Raw genomic sequence first — 20,331 nt, forward strand, 5'->3', positions numbered from 1 at the left:
GCAGCAGTAACGCACTCCGTTACCGCTGCTATTAACCCTGTGTGTCCCCAACGATTTACTATTGATGCTGCCTATGCAGCATCAATAGTAAAAATATGTCATGTTAAAAATAATAATAAAAAAAAAACCTGCTATACTCACCATCCGCCACCTTTCCCGCTCCTCGCCACGCTCCCGGGACCGCTCCATTGCAAGCGGCAGCTTTCAGTCCCAGGGCTGGTGTGCGACAAGGACCTGTGACCGCGACGTCATCATAGGTCCTGCTCACACCAGCCCTGGGACCGGAAGCTGCCGCATGCAATGGAGAGGTCCCGGGAGCGTGGCGAGGAGCGGGAAACGCGGCGGATGGTGAGTATAGCAGGACTTCAACGGGCCTTCGGATGGTGAGTATATGTTTATTTTTTTAAGTCTCTATACTACGTGGCTCTGTGCTGGGCAATATACTACGTGACTGGGCAGGGGTCGGTATTGGGACCTGTTCTCTTCAACATATTCATTAATGATCTGGTAGAAGGTTTACACAGTAAAATATTGATATTTGCAGATGATACAAAACTATGTAAAGCAGTTAATACAAGAGAAGATAGTATTCTGCTACAGATGGATCTGGATAAGTTGGAAACTTGGCCTGAAAGGTGGCAGATGAGGTTTAACAATGATAAATGTAAGGTTAAACACATGGGAAGAAGGAATCAATATCACCATTACACTGAACGGGAAACCACTGGGTAAATCTGACAGGGAGAAGGACTTGGGGATCCTAGTTAATGATAAACTTACCTGGAGCAGCCAGTGCCAGGCAGCAGCTGCCAAGGCAAACAGGATCATGGGGTGCATTAAAAGAGGTCTGGATACAAATGATGAGAGCATTATACTGCCTCTGTACAAATCCCTAGTTAGACCGCACATGGAGTACTGTGTCCAGTTTTGGGCACCGGTGCTCAGGAAGGATATAATGGAACTAGAGAGAGTACAAAGGAGGGCAACAAAATTAATAAAGGGGATGGGAGAACTACAATACCCAGATAGATTAGCGAAATTAGGATTATTTAGTCTAGAAAAAAGACGACTGAGGGGCGATCTAATAACCATGTATAAGTATATAAGGGGACAATACAAATATCTCGCTGAGGATCTGTTTATACCAAGGAAGGTGACGGGCACAAGGGGGCATTCTTTGCGTCTGGAGGAGAGAAGGTTTTTCCACCAACAGAGAAGAGGATTCTTTACTGTTAGGGCAGTGAGAATCTGGAATTGCTTGCCTGAGGAGGTGGTGATGGCGAACTCAGTCGAGGGGTTCAAGAGAGGCCTGGATGTCTTCCTGGAGCAGAACAATATTGTATCATACAATTATTAGGTTCTGTAGAAGGACGTAGATCTGGGGATATATTATGATGGAATATAGGCTGAACTGGATGGACAAATGTCTTTTTTCGGCCTTACTAACTATGTTACTATGTTACTAATATGCTATGTGGCTGGACAATGTACTCCGTCGCTGGGCAATATGCTACGTGGCTCTGCTATATACTATGTGGCTGGGCAATATACTACGTGGCTGGGCAATATACTACGTGACTGGGCAACATACTACGTGAGTGGGCAATATACTACGTGACTAGGCAATATACTACGTGACTTGGCAATATACTACGTGACTGGGCAATATACTACGTCGCTGGGCAATATACTACGTGGCTGGGCAATATACTACGTGGCTGGGCAATATACTACGTGGCTGGGCAATATACTACGTGGACATGCATATTCTAGAATACCCGATGCGTTCGAATCGGGCCACCATCTACTCTACTATATAATTGTCTACAGGTCACTTCCGTCTGTCTGTCTGTCCTTCTGTCACGATTATTCATTCGCTGATTGGTCTCGGCAGCTGCCTGTCATGGCTGCCGGGACCAATCAGTGACGGGCACAGTCCAATTAGTCCCTCCCCTACTCCCCTGCACTCACTGCCCGGCGCCCGCTCCATAATCCCCTCCACTCACCGCTCACACAGGGTTAATGGCAGCGGTAACGGCCCGCGGTGTAACGCACTCTGTTACCGCTGCTATTAACCCTGTGTGTCCCCAACTATTTACTATTGATGCTGCCTATGCAGCATCAATAGTAGAAATATGTCATGTTAAAAATAATAAAAAAACAAAAAACCTGCTATACTCACCATCCGCTGCCTTTCTTGCTCCTCGGGATGCTCCCGGGACCGCTCCATTGCTAGTGTGCGACAAGGACCTGCCGTGACGTCACGGTCATGTGACCGCGACGTCATGACAGGTCCTGTTCATACCAGCCCTGGGACCGGAAGCTGACTCTTGCAATGGAGCGATCCCGGGAGCGTCCCGAGGAGCGGGAAAGGCGGCGGATGGTGAGTATAGCAGGACTCTCTATACTACGTGGCTCTGTGCTGCATACTCCGTCGCTGTGCAATATACTATGTGGCTGGGCAATATACTACGTGACTGGGCAATATACTATGTGGCTGGACAATATACTCCGTCGCTGTGCAATATACTCTGTGGCTGGGCAATATACTACGTGGGCTGTGCAATATACTACGTGACTGGGCAATATACTACGTGTCTCTGCTATACACTATGTGGCTGGGCAATATACTACATGGCTGGGCAATATACTACGTGACTGGGCAATATACTACGTCGCTGTGCAATATACTATGTGGCTGGGAAATATACTACGTGGCTGGCCAATATACTACGTGACTGGGCAATATACTACGTGACTGGGCAATATACTACGTGGCTGGGCAATATACTACGTGACTGGGCAATATACTACGTGGCTGGGCAATATACTACGTGACTGGGCAATATACTACGTGACTGGGCAATATACTACATCGCTGTGCAATATACTACGTCGCTGTGCAATATACTACGTGGCTGGGCAATATACTACGTGGCTGGCCAATATACTACGTCGCTGGCCAATATACTACGTGGCTGGCCAATATACTACGTGACTGGGCAATATACTATGTGGCTGGGCAATATACTACGTCGCTGTGCAATATACTACGTGGCTGGGCAATATACTACGTGGCTGGCCAATATACTACGTGACTGGACAATATACTCCGTGAGTGGGCAATATACTACGTGGCTGGCCAATATACTACGTGGCTGGCCAATATACTACGTGGCTGGCCAATATACTACGTGACTGGGCAATATACTACGTGGCTGGGCAATATACTAGTCAAAATCTGACCCTTTAAAGAACCTGGCAATATGACTAGGAATGCTAACCAAACTCGTCAGGATACTCGTCAAAATTCTCAAGGTTACCACAAAACTTTCTTTCTCCTATAGGAAAATATTAAAGAAATGGGGTAGTGTCAAAATTTTACCGCAAATCACTGGTAACCATTTTTCCTTTTTTTTATTTAGCTTCCTACATCTTATTTACGGTAGATTTTGAGCATTTTTATGCCTTTTACTATACTACTAGTACCAACGATTGTTATGTTTTTCATTTCCTACTGAAAGATATTTTTTACAATCCTATAATTCTATTTTGATTCCATTTTTGTTTTTCTTTCTCAAAAGCGCTCCTTCCTGGATCTTCATGTTCCCTGTCAACACAGTTCCTCATTCAAGACCACATGTCCACTCACTACCGAAAGCTGAATTCTGCAAAAGGTACAAAATGGATGAAAAATATTTTAACTATTGAGATTGGATGATGTGAATTTATACATTGGGGCAGATTCATGAAAACTAAGAGGAAAACCATCTTGGTTGCCCCTAGCAACCAATCACAGTCCAGCTTTCATCTTACCACAGCAGATTAAGAAATGAAAGCTGAGCCTTGATTGGATGATATGGGCAACAAAGATACATCTCCCTTTATATTTCACTAGCTATTGAAACTGTTCTACGCCCTGGTGGCGAGCATTTTTATTGGTACACTTAAACGGTGTCTTCAATAAAATGGCACAGGAGATCATGGAAGGAGCACGTGTTGACTCCGGCGCCATTTTATTGAAGTAATGTACTACAACATCAACATAGCAGTCCGCATGCGCCGGCCATAGGAATAATGGCGATGGCCAGTGCGTGCTGACTGCTATGTTGATGTTGCAGTAGAATTCTTCAATAAAATGGTGCCAGAGTCAACACGTCCGCATCCCGTGATATCCTGCGCCATTTTGTTGAAGACACTGTGTCTGCGAATTTGCATACACAGTGTCTTCAATAAAATGGTGCTGTAGTTCGGTATGCGCACACGCTCACTCAGACGCTATGCGCATGCACTGACTCCAGCGCCACACTGCACAGCCACCTCCCATCCCTTTCTACATAAGATTTTATTGGTTTTTAGCCTATAGTTTCATATATATCTAGTATTTTTAAAACTCTTACCTATTATCCTGGATAGTGAGCGGCAACAGAGAGGGTCCCTGATTTGACAATTATTTTAACCCTTTCATGAGCAGACTATTTTCATTTTTTGCGTTTTCCTTTTTTGGGGGAGTTGTAAACACAAAACAATAGGGTATTTATACTGAAACTCTATGGCAAGGTCAAAAGGGTTTTCCTTCAAATAAAATAGCTCTTTCCATGTATTGGCATAAAAAAGTTGTTTTTTTTTATCAGAGGGCAGAAGTGAAAACTCAGTATTTGTTTGTGGAGGGAGGTAGTAAAAACAAAGCAGCAGCTCCTCTCTCATATATCTGATAATATATTAAAGCTCCTACTTGTTGAGATGTAAATCAGATCTTTTACCTTTGATTCTACAATACCCCAAACACAATGTCAAGTCAAAGGATTTAATTTGTGTTTTATGTGGCGGGATGAAGTGAGTAATGCACTCCGGAGAAAAACTGGTGAAATCCCTGTCTGGGGGGGAATGACATGTGTGATCAAATAGAATTTGTGGCTTCCTGTCTTGTGGTTTTAGTAATTCATGATATTTTCACTGTAAACTCTAGAGAACGAGCCCCTCTCACCTCTCGCTACAACGTTCAATACATTAATATGGGTTTTATTCCATTTATTCCTTGTTTTCATTCTTGAATTTTAAAATCAAATCATTTTTCCTTGGAAAATTATTCCCGTTCTGTAAGATTCCTGGGTCTTCTTGCATCTTCTACTGTTTTGAAGTCTAGCCACAGATTTTCAATGATGTTCAGATCAGGGGACTGTGAGGGCCATTATAAACCCTTCTTGAATATTAAAATCAAATCTATTTTCTGAAAATATTCTACTCTTGAAAGCGAATGTCCTTCTTCGGACTTGTTAGAAGGGTCCCTTTATTATAAGTTGATCATAAAGTGTCCCTCTATTGAGATTCCTAAAATATTAGCTAAACTCTATTGAAACACCTGGTAGTACAGTGGCATGTAAAAGTTTGGGCACTCTTGGTCAAAATTACGGTTATTGTGAACAGTCAAGCAAGTTGAAGATGAAGTTATCTCTAAAAGGCCTAAAGTTAAAGATGACACATTTCCTTTGTATTTTAGGCTAAAAAAATTGCTGTTTTTTCCATTTTAAAAATTGCAAAAAGAAAAAATGGGCCAGTGCAAAAGTTTGGGCACCCTTGGAGATTTGTGTGCTCAGATAACTTTGACCAAGGTTTTAGACCTTAATTAGCCTGTTAGGGTCATGGCTTGGTCACTATCACCGTTAGGAAAGGCCAAATGATGCAAATATCCCAGCTTTATAAAAACTCGGCCTCCTCTATCCTTGTGCCAAAACAGCAGCCATGGGTTCTTCCAAGCATTTGCCTAGCACTCTGAAAATGAAAATGGTGGAGGACCACAAAGCAGGAGAAGGCTACTGTTCACAATAGCAGTAATTTTGACCAGAGGTGGCCAAATTTTCACATGCTAATTTAAGTGGTTAATTTCCATTCACTTTCGCTATCTATAGCCTAAAAGTTTTGAATGTCTCTAGATTTCAGACTGGGCACTTTGTACTCACAATAGACTAACTGATTATGTCACTTTTCAGCTTGGCAACACTGTAGACAGGGTTCACATCCTGCAAAGGGTGCATAAATTATGTGGTATGGCCCTTTAAATAATATGCATACACTAGTACTTAAAGAGAACCTGTCACCCCCCTCAGGCGTTTGTAACTAAAAGAGCCACCTTGTGCAGCACTAATGCTGCATTCTGACTAGGTGGCTCTTTTAGTTATGATGCCTGCACATGCTGAAATAAACGTTTATAAAATGTGCCCCTTCATGCCGTGAAATGTTCCCGGAGGCGGGTCTTTCCCCCATAATCTGACGCAGCACAGTCGTCACTCCGGACCTGTGCGTGCCGGGCGCCGCCTCCTCTTGCTACATTATCGTCCCCGGCGCCTGTGCATTAAGTTTTGTTTTTCTGGGCGTGCACAGTTGCGCTGCTCTTCGTACTTACGGCGCAGGCACCGGGGACAATAATGCAGCAAGAGGAGGCGCCCGGCGAGCACAGGTCCGGAGTGACGGCTGTGCTTTTTCTGATTAGGAGGGAAAGACCCGCCTCCAGGAACATTTCACGGTATGAAGGGGCACATTTTATAAGCATTTATTTCAGCGTGTGCAGGGAGCATAACTAAAAGAGCCACCTTGTCAGAATGCAGCATTAGTGCTGCACAAGGTGGCTCTTTTAGTTACAAACGCCTGAGGGGGGTGACAGGTTCCCTTTAACGGACAGAGTTGATACAGTTGTTACCCCATTCATGAATGATGAAAGAGACTGTTCAAGAAGATTTTTCTTACTGGGAGGTAATGACTATGAGCTTGATGTTTACAAAGTATTTTTAAGAGGCCACAAATTGTACTTGTAAAAGGCTGCAGGCAAACTCCTCAGCAGCTCCTCCTTCACTCAGACACATTTTCTGTGATATGCATGGTGCTGGTCATGACACCTCCTACTAATCACCTATCTTGGCAGCAGTTACCTTAGTAATTCTTGTCTGGCAGTTTGCACACTCTACAAAAAAATAAATCTGAATAGCATCTGCTGGCGGAATGAAACAAGCGTCAAGGACATCATGTGTACTAACAAACTGAATACTAATAGTGAATGCATTAAATTTAAACTGCAATATTTAGCATATATACATAACAGAGAGCACGACAGTGAACAGTGTGCTCCAAGATATATGCAGACATTATATTCACCATAGCTTGCACACTCTAGTCACTCTGATAATGGCACTCCTTTATACACTCAGGCATCAGTACTCAGACTCTTCCAGTGTGGCTATCCTCACAGTCAGGAATAAGTCTGCATGCTCCTCTCTGCTGTGCAAAATCCTTGTTCTTTGGTGGTTAATTATTGCACTCGTCATTCACAGTAAATAGCATGTATGCTCCCCTCTAGGATGGCAATCTCTCTTGCCCCTGGATAGAGCACCACATATAACAAATGCTGCTCATCCCCACTTCTGGAGACAAGGAGCTTTAAGCTTCTTGGCACAATTTCATGTTGATTATTCTTGATAAATGCTGAATTGACTGTCAGTCTTTACTGTGACCTGATATTTGCCTTTGACTTGAAGATTGCCCTGGGATAGACCACCACATGCAGTTGTACTCAAAAGTTTCCATACCCCAGCAGAATCTTTGCTTTCTTGGCCTTTTCTCAGAGAATATGAATGATAACACCAAAACTTTCTCTCCACTCATGGTTGGTGGTTGGGTGAAGCCATTTATTGTCAAACTACTGTGTATTCTTTTTTTTTTTAAATCATAACGAAAACCCTAAACATCCAAATGACCCTGATCAAAAGTTTATATACCTCATTCATTAATACCGTGTATTGCCCCCTCTAACATCAATGACAGCTTGAAGTATTTTGTGGTTGTTGTGGATAAGTTTCTTTATTTTCTCAGATGGTAAAGCTGCTCGCTTTTCTTGGCAAAAAACCTCCAGTTCCTGTAAATTCCTGGGCTGTCTAGCATGAACTGCGCGCTTGAGATCTCTCCAGAGTGGCTCAATGATATTGAGGTCAGTAGACTGAGATGGCCACACCAGAACTTTCACTTTGTTCTACTGTAGCCAACAACAAGTCAACTTGGCCTTGTGTTTTGGATCGTTGTCATGTTGAAATGTCCAAGTATGTCCCATGCGCAGTTTCTGGGCTGAAGAGTGAAAATTTGCCTCCAGTATTTGCTTATAACATGCTGCATTTATCTTTCCTTCAAATATAACCAAGTTTCCTGTACCTTTGTAGCTCACACATCCCCAAAACATCAGCGATCTACCTCCGTGCTTTACAGTTGGAATGGTGTTCCTTTCATCATAGGCCTTGTTGACCTCTCTCCAAATGTAACGTTTATGCTTGTGGCCAAAAGGTTTTTTGGTCTCATCACTCCAAATTTCCTTGTTCCAGAAGTTTTGAGGCTTGTCTCTGTGCTGTTTTGCGTATTGTAGGTGAGATACTTTGTGGCATTTACGCAGTAATGGCATTCTTCTGGCGACTCAACCATGCAGCCCATTTTTCTTCAAGTGCCTCTTTATTGTGAATCTTGAAACAGCCAAACCGCAAGTTTTTAGAGAGTCCAGTATTTGAGCTGATGTTATTTGTATGTTTTTCTTTGCATCCTGAACAATTTTCCTGGCAGTTGTGGACTAAATTTTTGTTGGTCTACCTGACCGTGGTTTTGTTTTTACAGAGCGCCTGATATTCCATTAGTTAATCACAGTTTGAACACTGCTGACTGGCATTATCAATTCCTTGGATATCTTTTTGTATCTCTTTCCTGTTTTATACAGTTCAACTACCTTGTGGATCCGTTGACAATTTTTTGCTTTCTCTATGACTCACAATCCAGAAACGTCAGTGGCTGGATGACAGATGCAAGAGTCTGTCTGGATCCCAGAAACTCACTCAGCTTTTATGCACACACATTGATTACAAGCAAACAGGTCACAGGTGAGGATGTTACCTTTAGTAGCCATTCAAACCCATTTGTGTCAACTTCTGTGCATGTTATCAGGCCACAATCACCAGGGTATGTGAACTTTTGATCAGGGTCATTTGGATGTTTCGGGTTGTCATTATGATTTAAAAAGAGAAAACACAGTAGTTTAACAATAAATGGCCTCACCTAACCACTAACCATGAGTGGAGAAAACGTTTTGGTGTTATCATTCATATTCTCTAAAAAAAAAAAAAGGCCAAGAAAGCACAATTTCTGCTAGAGTATGTAAACTTTTGAGCGTAACTGTAAATTTGAACTGTTCTGAATCTGTATCATTTGGATTTTTCCAAGAAACCTCTAATTATACTTTCTCTTTAAAGTTCTAGAAATACACAATATGGGTCAAACCCCTCATCTATTATCTATAGTAGAGAGCAACTACAAAGAGCATCTCTCAATTTGGAGAAACCAGCAGATCCAGGCAAAGTCCATTCAGCAATTAACAACTGTGTTTCATATCCACTATGGAGGCAGTGCTGGGAAATCAAACAGATTCTTCCACAAATTGCAATTGATTTGTTTGATCAGCTCATACGAGACCTTTTTAATAGAAAATGTATTTTCCTTTTGCACAATTATTACTTTTTAAATTTGATTTCAGAGAAGCAGTGTTTATTCTCTTACATTTGTTACTATCTATATGTAAAACCAGAACACATGAGCTGCGCGCACAGTGAACAAGCCCGTAGAGACATGTTCACACCACCAAGAGACTTGAAAACACAAAAAAGCACAGTAAAACCAAAAACACTCTGTTGCAAAAAAATCACAGTGGACAGCAAGTGCTGGTAAAAAGATGGAAAAAACAGGGTATTTGGTTGATACGTTTTTTGCAAAAAATGTATATTAAGCCGCTCTACCAAACGTCAAGGTATACCCGTATCAGAGCAGTCCTAGCTAATGTATGTAATCCCTATCTGATGTATTTAAAACCTGGTCATATGTACAATACCTGTATGAGCAGGATTCAGAAAAGGAATGTCCATGTGGACACGCTGGACAGAACGGCTGTGATTTTTTTGCAACAGAGTGTTTTTGGTTTTACTGTGCTTTTTTGTGTTTTCATGTGTAGAGGCTGTTGGAGGCACCAGGAGTTAGTTGACTATTCCTTTATGCACTCATCAAAAGAAATAGACTTTTTGACCTGACGTGATGAATTGCTGTAATGAATTTTGCAGCACTGTTTATTGATTCATGCAGAATTCACACAGGGTTTGACTCCTGTACTTTTTTTTTTTTAGAAATTCTGCACTCTCAATAAAAGTTTAGACTTACTGATGACAAGCAGAAAATAACTAAATTAAACCCTAGACGCGGCTCTCCCATTGCATCCTTTTATTCTGCTCCTCTGTACTTTCTCTCTGTGTTTTTGCTTTTTTGTAATGCTAGGTTTCAGCCATCAGTGTTTTTTTTCTTTTCTGGAGAAGATGCAAATTAAGACAATTTTTTATATTTAATTTATACACTTTGTAAAAAGTAACACAAACATTTAATAAACAAACATTCAATGTATTGATCTTTAAACATGTAATGCTTTATTTCTCCTACGGGGGCACTGCTGATAGAATTCATTTTTCCTTTGAGTTTCCACTGCAGATTTCAGATGATTGCTGAGGGCCTTGGATAGAGATGGGCGAACCCGAACAGTAAAGTTCGGCGTTCATACCAATTACCTACTGTTCGGGCATGGACACCAAACATGACTTCATCAGGGAGTCTGTGTTACTGTTCGGTTCGGCTCCCCCCAAACATCGGGTGTTTCTTGCACTGTTATGTTTATGACAATGCAGCAAACACTGCCTCTGATCGGCGGTAAAATTATCACCGCCAGTCAGACAGCTGGGGTTCCCAGGCTGTCAAATGACAGCGTGAGCTTGCAGATATGATCGGAGGTATAAAGTTTACCTTCAGTCATTGGCGTTGGCTAATGGGACTACTGCTCCCATCAGCCGACACCTGCTGCCGCTAATAACAGCGAGAGCAGTAGCGGCTGATGGGAGTATTGATCAGCTGGCGAATGCGCTGTAAATTAATAATTAAAAAAAAAAAACTATATGGATTCGCCTGTATTTTTGATAACCAGCCAGGCAAAACTCACAGCTGGAGGCTGCAACCCATCAGCTGTCAGCATAAGCAAGGCTGGTTAGCAAGAATAGAGGGGTCTCCACACTGTTTTTTTTAATTACCGTATTTAAATAAATAATTTAAAAAAAACGGCTTGATGTTTCCCCATTTTTTGACAACCAGCCTTGCTAAAGCAGGCAGTTGGAGGCTAGTATTCTCAGGCTGGTAAGGGACCATGGATATTTGACTCCCACCAGCCTAACAATAGCAGCCCGCAGCCACCCAATTCTGGTGCTTTGCCTATCTCTTCCCACTTGTCCTGTAGAGGTGGCAAGTGGGGTACCCAAATCCGAACTTTTTGTAACTGTTCGGCCGAACCCGCCAGACCCGAACATCCAGGTGTTCACCCATCTCTAGCCTTGGAACAATCGGACACATGGCAAGAAAGTGGGCATGCCTTTTCTCAAGTGCATTAGAGTAGCCACTAAGTGGGAGATGTTGCTATTATAATTGCCACTGAGTAATTCTGTCTCGTGGTATTAACTTATGCAGCAAGTTAAAATAGCAAAGTTTTTCCTTAATGGGCACAAAAGGGAGATGTAACCAGAGGCTCCAATCTAAAATAAGAACCCCTGAGACTTGAGCAGAAGCTACAGGGCGGGCCATTTATATGCGTACACCTAAATAAAATCGGAATGGTTGGTGATATCAGCTTCCTGTTTGTGGCACATTAGTATATGAGAGGGGGAAAACTTTTCAAGATGGGTGGTGACCATTTTGATGTCAGTCATTTTGGATCCAACTTTATTTTTTCCAATGGGAAGAGGGTCATGTGATACATCAAACGTATTGAGAATTTCACAAGAAAAACAATGGTGTGCTTGGTTTTAACGTATCTTTATTCCTTCATGAGTTAGTCACAAATTTATGACCACTTATAAAATGTGTTCAAAGTGCTGCCCATTGTATTAAATTGTCAATGCAACCGTCTTCTCCCACTCTTGACACTCTGATAGCAACACCGCAGAAGAAATGCTAGCACAGGCTTCCAGTATCCGTTGTTTCAGATGCTGCACGTCTCATATCTCCACATGGTGTGGTATATGGGGTACAAAGATAGTCGGGCCGTTCTTCATCAATGGAAACCTCAATGCCACTGGATATATGAAATTGCTACATGATGATGTGTTGCCCTCTTTATGCACTGAAGATGGCACGTTCCCTGAGTTTTTCCAGCAAGATGGTGCACCACCACATTATGGGTGTCAGGTACGAGCATTCCTACATGAACAGTTTCCTGGAAAATGGATTGGTCGTCGTGGGCCAGTTGAACGGCCACCAAGTTCTCCCGATCTGACCCCCTTAGACTTTTATCTTTGGGGTCATCTGAAGGCAATTGTCTATGCTATGAAGATACAAGATGTGCAGCATCTGAAACAATGGATACTGGAAGCCTGTGCTGGCATTTCTTCTGTGGTGTTGCTATCAGTGTGTCAAGAGTGGGAGAAGATGGTTGTATTGACAATCTAACACAATGGGCAGCACTTTGAACACATTTTATAAGTGGTCATAAACTTGTAAATAACTCATGAAAGAATAAAGTTACGTTAAAACCAAGTACACCATTGTTTTCTTGTGAAATTCTCAATAAGTTTGATGTGTCATATGAACCTCATCCCATTAGAAAAAATACAGTTGGATTCAAAATGGCCGACTTCAAAATGGCCACCATGGTCACCACCCATCTTGAAAAATTTTCTCCCTCCCATATACTAATGTGCCACAAACAGGAAGTTGTTATCACCAATCATTCCAATTTTTTTTAGGTGTATCCATATAAATGGCCCACCCTGTACACTACAGATCCTCCAAATTTTGTTCCTTTTATACTTTTTCTTCTATTCTTCTAGGCTTTATTAACTTGTCCTCCATCAATTAAGTGTATCTTCACCACAGGCAGACAATATGGTCTACAAAAGGATAAGACAGGAGCAAATATGAGGAGAAATGACCAGACCTGAAGTATAAACAGGCCAATTACCACTTGTACCCTTTTGTTATTTACTGTAATTCATTACTTACGGTAGTTTTACATTTACAGGGTGATTCACTCTCTACCCAAAAAACTTGCTGTTACTTCTAAAAGAGGTTATCTGTTGTATGGAAATTTGGACTGTACATACCTTGGTTCACGAGAAATTGATCTTTTAAAACAGGTGCTGGAAATGTCTACCATTCACATCCAAGCACTCCTGCACACGCTGCTCCAAATTTGCTGCATGTACTACGCAGGATGTCTGGGGTCATAGCCTGAATTTCTCTCAGTATGTTCTCTGAGTGCCGGTAATGTTTGAGACTTGTTACTGTACACCCGACCTTTTAAATAGCCCCAAAAGGAAAAAATCCTGTAGTATTAAATCAGGCAATCTTGGTTGCCCCAGTCCTTTGGAGATCAAATATGGCTTTAATACATGTTTGGACTGTGGATTTTGACCTCAAAACTTCTTTAGAAACTCACTTTGGCAGCTTTATAAGGACTCAGTATCCCAATAAGTTTTCACAATCAAAACACGCTCCTCCAAATTGTATCTGTACATTGTTAAGAAATGAAGAAGGAATTCGGCAAGAGTGAAATGCAAGCATCATACAAACGACCCATGTACAGAAAGGCAAGCCTATCTCGTAATGGAGATGACCAGCTGGGTGACAAGTCGGCGAGACCACTCAGCAAGAGGATGATTCTCTTCACTGATTCTCTTCATTTTGTTCATTGAACTTTCGCTTCTCATGAAGCAAAGTATGTGCAGTCCAAATAATACGGTCGATCGTATTTAGCTGTTATGAAAAAAAAATCTTTATTTTTGCCACTTTTTGACCATTTTTTTGTCGTAAATGTTTCCCGATCAATTGACAGTTCAAGGGGATAATAAAGTGTACCTTGCTAGTCCACTTAAACAAAGGCAAAAAAGAAATCTAGGATACTGGATTTGATACTTTGCATATATCACAATCATGGGTGCGGTCCTTCATTAGCCTCATATCGGAAGAATGACAATAGGCATGCAAAATTTGGGTTTATGAAAATTGTTTCAAATCGAAAGACTGTTTTCTTATGCCCGATGCCCAGATCGATGTCTGCAGCTCATATGTAATCTACAATGAACAAAAATATAAACACAACTCTTTTGTGTTTGCAATCATTCTCTGCGGATCTTCTCTGTGAAGCATCCAGCAGTAGTCTCCCATCATGTTCACATTCCATCTACCTTGGTACCATTGTTCCATCGCCTTGATATCCTGATGAAATATTTCTCCTTGCTCTTCACTAAAAGCAACAAGGTTTTTTCTTGAGTCCAGTTGCAAAGATGTTCTCGTTGGCCAACTTATTGGCTCCAGTGATGAGTCCTATCCAGGTTGTCCCATTAACACAAAAAGGTTGGGTACTTTGTGTATTCCCCAAGCTGCCCAAGAAGCAAAGAGAGAACTTTCAGATCACCCCATATTGACCATACTTGATCCGCGCAGATGACTTACTTGAGAATAAAGTGTAAATTCTTTTCACTTTTCTTCAGGGGCACAGAATGACCTACAGGCACTGAAACATACTTGCTGCCATTGTGCAGTAGCACAGATTTCAGACTTTTTTTGGATGAATCAATAAAAAGTCTCCACTCGCTCACATTGTACACAATGTTACATTTTTCCATTAGCCCAGGAACACTACAGCAATACACTACAACACTATCTTGAGAAAAGTATGGAAGGAATTCCTTTTCTCTGCTTCTGTACCATGAAAAACAGGTCCCATGAGCTAGCAGATTCTGTTCCTTTAATCTAGAGCCTAAAAGTTCTGCAGAACGTTTAGGAAGACCCAAGTCCCGAGCCAAATCATTTCATTCGAGCTGTGAAAAAAGCTGTGGCCCGTTGGTACTAGCGTGAAAGTCTTCATCAGAATTCTGCTCTTCATGTTCTGAATCTTCTGAATGAGGTGTAACTTCAAGCTTCTCCAAAGGTGAAGGGACAGGTATTCCTGGACCATGAGACGCACGGCAAATCGCTATTGGGATGTCCGGGTATATAATCCCCTTATTATTTTTAAGGTTGAATCCCTCCACGTTGCACAGACAACATAGTCATCACTATGATTTTGCGGTTCCCTCCAGATCATAGGCACGCCAAAGCAAAAGTTCTCTTTCTTCCCTTTAGACCATTGTCGTAGTTCTTCACAAACAGAAAACACTACATTGTGGAGCCCACGACTTGTCGTGATCACCTACAGTAGTTTTACACCAAAGTACGCATCATACACTTTTCTTACAAAGTCCGTAATGCTCCTGCGTTGGTTCTTCACTAAAAAAACAACTGCAAATGTAGGGAAAGTTATAGTGTGAATTACGACAACCCCTTGAAGCCATTACAGTCACATTATTAGAAACAGAACCTTAATCCACCACAATCACTAAACACTGAAAGGAATCCTGGTAAGCAGCACCACCACACACTTATGAACTTTGTCTAAAAGAAAATCTGCCTTTGCTCCCAATATCAACCAACCAATCACAGTGCAGCTTTCAGTTCTACACCATGGACACTACCACACTTTTTGGAAGCTGAGTTAAGAAAATCAACTCTGCTCACATCAGACAATTGCAGCACAGCCTTCGTTAATTTCTAACAACCATCTAACGACACCAAAATCTTCCACCAAAGTCTCATAAAGGGGTCAAAGTATGGTGCAAGAAAAACCCAATGGAGTAAGTGTTAGTGAAAAAAACTGTACGTGATGGAATTCTTTCTATATTTTTACTGAGTTTAGCAATCGAAAGTATACAAAAATCAAAAATCTTAATTTTCAAGCAATTTAATCCTCCTTGTATAATGTGCATTTTTTCCATTTTGTATCTGTTTTAGCTGCTGTGGACTCGTCAGCACCAAGAAGTTTATCCTGCAGCATTAAATGTGAGTAATGGCAAAAACTTCACACACTAAGATCGATGTCTGCCGCTCGTATATCATCTACACTTAACAAAAATATAAACACAACACTTTTGTTTTTTGCGACCATTTTTCATGAGCTGTGCTCAAAGATCTAAGACTTTTTCTATGGACACAAAAGGCCTTTTTCTATCAATTATTGTTCACAAGTTTGTCTAAATCTCTATTAGGGAGGACTTATCCATTGCCAAGATAATACATCCTCCTCACAGGTGTGGCATATCCAGATGCTGATTATACACATGATTATTGCATTTTGTTGCTTGGCGTACGCGGACATTTAAGACGAAATTGTCCAAGAATTGGACAACTGCTTCACGGTTATCTACTCCTTGCATATACAAGTGCTTGAGAAATTCAATTAATTCTGTCCTTCCTTATCTTTTCTCTTGGCTCAGCAAATCCACAGATTAATTGTGTGTGATGACAAGATTATCTGAAGGAGTTGTCCAGGACTATTATATTTTTTTTTACTATGGGCCTAAAAACTAACAAAGGCAACTACCTGGCTGTTCTACCCGGCACCAGTACAGAGTGATCACCGACTGCTCCTGCCAACTATTCAGCTGCTTCATATAAACAGAGCAGCTCTTCCACTTTCGAGTGGGTCTGTTGACGGGGCGTAATGGCTGTTGTCATGCTGATTGACTGCCGGCTCCCCGCAGTTACGCAGTGGGGAGCCGAAGTATGTTTATGTTTTGTATGTCTATCTATATGTAACCACCCAGTGGTTGTGATGTGAATGTGAACCTGACAATAATGTGCTAAATTTGAATTTGGATAGATAGATACTTATCAGGCATATATAGAAAGAAGTGATGGGGTTGAATAAACCTCACTTGCTACCAGTGCTTCCCTTAAATCCTCCCCCCTTCCATATTGTTATTGCTTTGGGGCTGTCCAGCACATTCCCTCGTCTGTCAGCACCGCTCCATTTCCTCCATCTGAGTGACTAAAGCCCAAACGATGATGTGTGAACCGTACGAGACATCCCGTCCCCGGGACATGACCCAGAAAGGTGGAGAACAATAAGACATTTTATCATTGCGCTTAATATAAAATGTACAAGTATAGCTATCCAATGAACCCCGCACAGAGAACGCTGATGTAACCGAGCTGCACGCTCAGAGTTCTATGGAATGTCACACCTGACATTACAGAAGGAAATAAGGGTCAAGGGGCAGACGTGGAGGAAAATCATCTGATTTAATGCATTTACATTACATGTTGTTGTCATCTCCATTTTCCTGAAACAGCATTTTCTAGACAATACTAAACGGCTCGTCGTGAACTTGCCTTCGTGTGCTGTATCTCGCTTTCTGACTGTCAGCGTAAGACATATGTGATTTATCTTTCATAACCAGACAATTATTCCGTAGCATTGATTGACTGATGTACAGAACAACCTCGCGATTACCTGGTATTTTCATAGTTAGCAAATAATTGCCTGTGGTTTCAGGATAAGATCTAAAAAAATACTAAACCATGAGTTTATGATGAAATCTAGTTTAGTAAAGTAACCTATGACATGAAGTCATTTATATTTTTGCCACAACTGTTTTATTGCTGCGCGGTATCTAAAATACAATACTTTCCAACATGCATTCTTCCTGCCATTGTCCACTGACATGCCTGTCCTGAACTGGAAGTCAATTTCTATGTAATGTTTGAATTAAAGTTGTGCAAAAAGGTTTGTAGGACCCTTGTCCACAGAGCACCAGACCACATACTTGCAAATCGTTACCTAGTTGTAGGCATGGATGGTACCTCTTACGGTAAGTAGGTCGGAGTGAAGTAATGAGTGTGCATGCCATATATCATTAAGCTGGGCCTACTAATCAGAAAAGGCACCAGAGATGCTAGTAGGTAGGAAAACGTTTGCAGTTTTTGTGAAATTGGACCAGGGTCCTGTACATCCTTTTCCTCAAATCTAGTCTGTATCCAGTTTTACAAATATGAGAACAGGAGCAGAGAGAACAAGACCATCTCCTACTTCCTGTTGAGAGACAAAATCCTACCACGATTTCCTATACAATGACAAAGACCAACCAACACTTCCTGTAGAGAGACAAAGACAAAGCCGTTCCTCCACTTCCTGTAAAGAGGAAAAGACCTGCCCTCACTTTCTGTAGAGTACAAAGACTCACCCCCACTTCCTGTAAAGAGACAAAGAGCTATTCACAATTCCTATAGAGAGACAAAAACCTGCTAACACTTCATGTAGAGTGACAACGTCCTTCCTACACTTCCTATATAGAGATAGAGATCTGTCTCCACTTCCTGTAGAGAGACAAAAACCGCCAACACTTCCTGCATAGTGACAAAGATCAGTCCCCACTTCCTGTAGAGAGACAAAGACCCACCCACACTTCCTGTAGAAAGACCAAGAACTGCCCTCACTTCCTGTAGAAAGACAAAGACCTGCGCTCACTTCCTATAGAGAGACAATGACCTGCCCTCACTTCTTGTAGAAAGACCAAGACCTGCCCTCACTTCCTGTAGAAGGACCAAGAACTGCCCTCACTTCCTGTAGAAAGACAAAGACCTGCCCTCACTTCCTATAGAGAGACAAAGACCTGCCCTCACTTCCTGTATAAAGACCAAGAACTGCCCTTACTTCCTGTAGAAAGACAAAGACCTGCCATCACTTCCTGTAGAAAGACCAAGAACTGCCCTCACTTCCTATAGAGAGACAAAGACCTGCTCTCACTTCCTGTAGAAAGACAAAGACCTGCCCTCACTTCCTGTAGAAAGACCAAGAACTGCCCTCACTTCCTATAGAGATACAAAGACCTGCCCTCACTTCCTGTAGAAAGACCAAGAACTGCCCTCACTTCCTGTAGAAAGACAAAGACCTGCCCTCACTTCCTATAGAGACAAAGACCTGCCCTCACTTCCTGTAGAAAGACAAAGACCTGCCCTCACTTCCTGTAGAAAGACCAAGAACTGCCCTCACTTCCTGTAGAAAGACAAAGACCTGCCCTCACTTCCTATAGAGAGACAAAGAACTGCCCTCACTTCCTGTAGAAAGACAAAGACCTACCCTCACTTCCTGTAGAAAGACCAAGAACTGCCCTCACTTCCTGTAGAAAGACAAAGACCTGCCCTCACTTCCTATAGAGAGACAAAGAACTGCCCTCACTTCCTGTAGAAAGACAAAGACCTGCCCTCACTTCCTGTAGAAAGACCAAGAACTGCCCTCACTTCCTGTAGAAAGACAAAGACCTGCCCTCACTTCCTGTAGAAAGACAAAGACCTGTCCTCACTTCTTGTAGAAAGACCAACTGCCCTCACTTCCTGTAGAAAGACAAAGACCTGCCCTCACTTCCTATAGAGAGACAAAGAACTGCCCTCACTTCCTGTAGAAAGACAAAGACCTGCCCTCACTTCCTGTAGAAAGACCAAGAACTGCCCTCACTTCCTGTAGAAAGACAAAGACCTGCCCTCACTTCCTGTAGAAAGACAAAGACCGGCCCTCACTTCCTGTAGAAAGACAAAGACAAGCCCTCACTTCCTGTAGAAAGACAAAGACCTCCCCTCACGTCCTGTAGAAAGACCAAGAACTGCCCTCACTTCCTGTAGAAAGACAAAGACCGACCCTCACTTCCTGTAGAAAGACAAAGACCTGCCCTCACTTCCTGTAGAAAGACCAAGAACTGCCCTCACTTCCTGTAGAAAGACAAAGACCTGCCCTCACTTCCTGTAGAAAGACCAAGAACTGCCCTCACTTCCTGTAGAAAGACAAAGACCTGCCCTCACTTCCTGTAGAAAGACCAAGAACTGCCCTCACTTCCTGTAGAAAGACAAAGACCTGCCCTCACTTCCTGTAGAAAGACCAAGAACTGCCCTCACTTCCTGTAGAAAGACAAAGACCTGCCCTCACTTCCTGTAGAAAGACCAAGAACTGCCCTCACTTCCTGTAGAAAGACCAAGACCGGCCCTCACGTCCTGTAGAAAGACAAAGACACTCTCACTTCATGCATAGAGAAAAAACTCTCCTTCACCTCCTGTAGTCCCTTTCTGTGTCTCTCCTAGAGACGGATTATACTACAGAATGAGCAGCTTCTTACACAGAAGGGCGACACCTTTTGGTCGGCAGATTGCAATGATCTTTTGGAGCTAAATCAGCACAATATGTAAATTAACTAATTTGCAGATTGTTTATCACATTTTCTAACAAATGATTCCAATTGTCTGAAAGTACAGGAACCATTTAATCAAACTGGTAACTGGTCTAATTAGATTTAGCAGCCACTTTAAAGAGGTTGTCCGACCACAAAATCCCCCCAAAAAATGTAAGCTAATCTTGGCTGTATT

General features: G+C 42.1%; 1 protein-coding gene across 1 annotated transcript in view; it reads left to right on the forward strand.

Annotated features, from left to right (window-relative positions):
* Positions 1–20,331, forward strand: part of LOC138681194 (spermatogenesis-associated protein 7 homolog) — a 121,886-nt gene that overhangs the window by 44,720 nt on the left and 56,835 nt on the right. The window contains exons 3-4 of the mRNA XM_069768498.1: positions 3,585–3,677; positions 15,931–15,978. Of these exons, the coding sequence (XP_069624599.1) occupies positions 3,585–3,677; positions 15,931–15,978 (141 nt within the window). The remainder of the gene's footprint in view (positions 1–3,584; positions 3,678–15,930; positions 15,979–20,331) is intronic.

Source organism: Ranitomeya imitator, chromosome 5 (assembly GCF_032444005.1).
Source record: "Ranitomeya imitator isolate aRanImi1 chromosome 5, aRanImi1.pri, whole genome shotgun sequence".
NCBI lineage: Eukaryota > Metazoa > Chordata > Amphibia > Anura > Dendrobatidae > Ranitomeya > Ranitomeya imitator.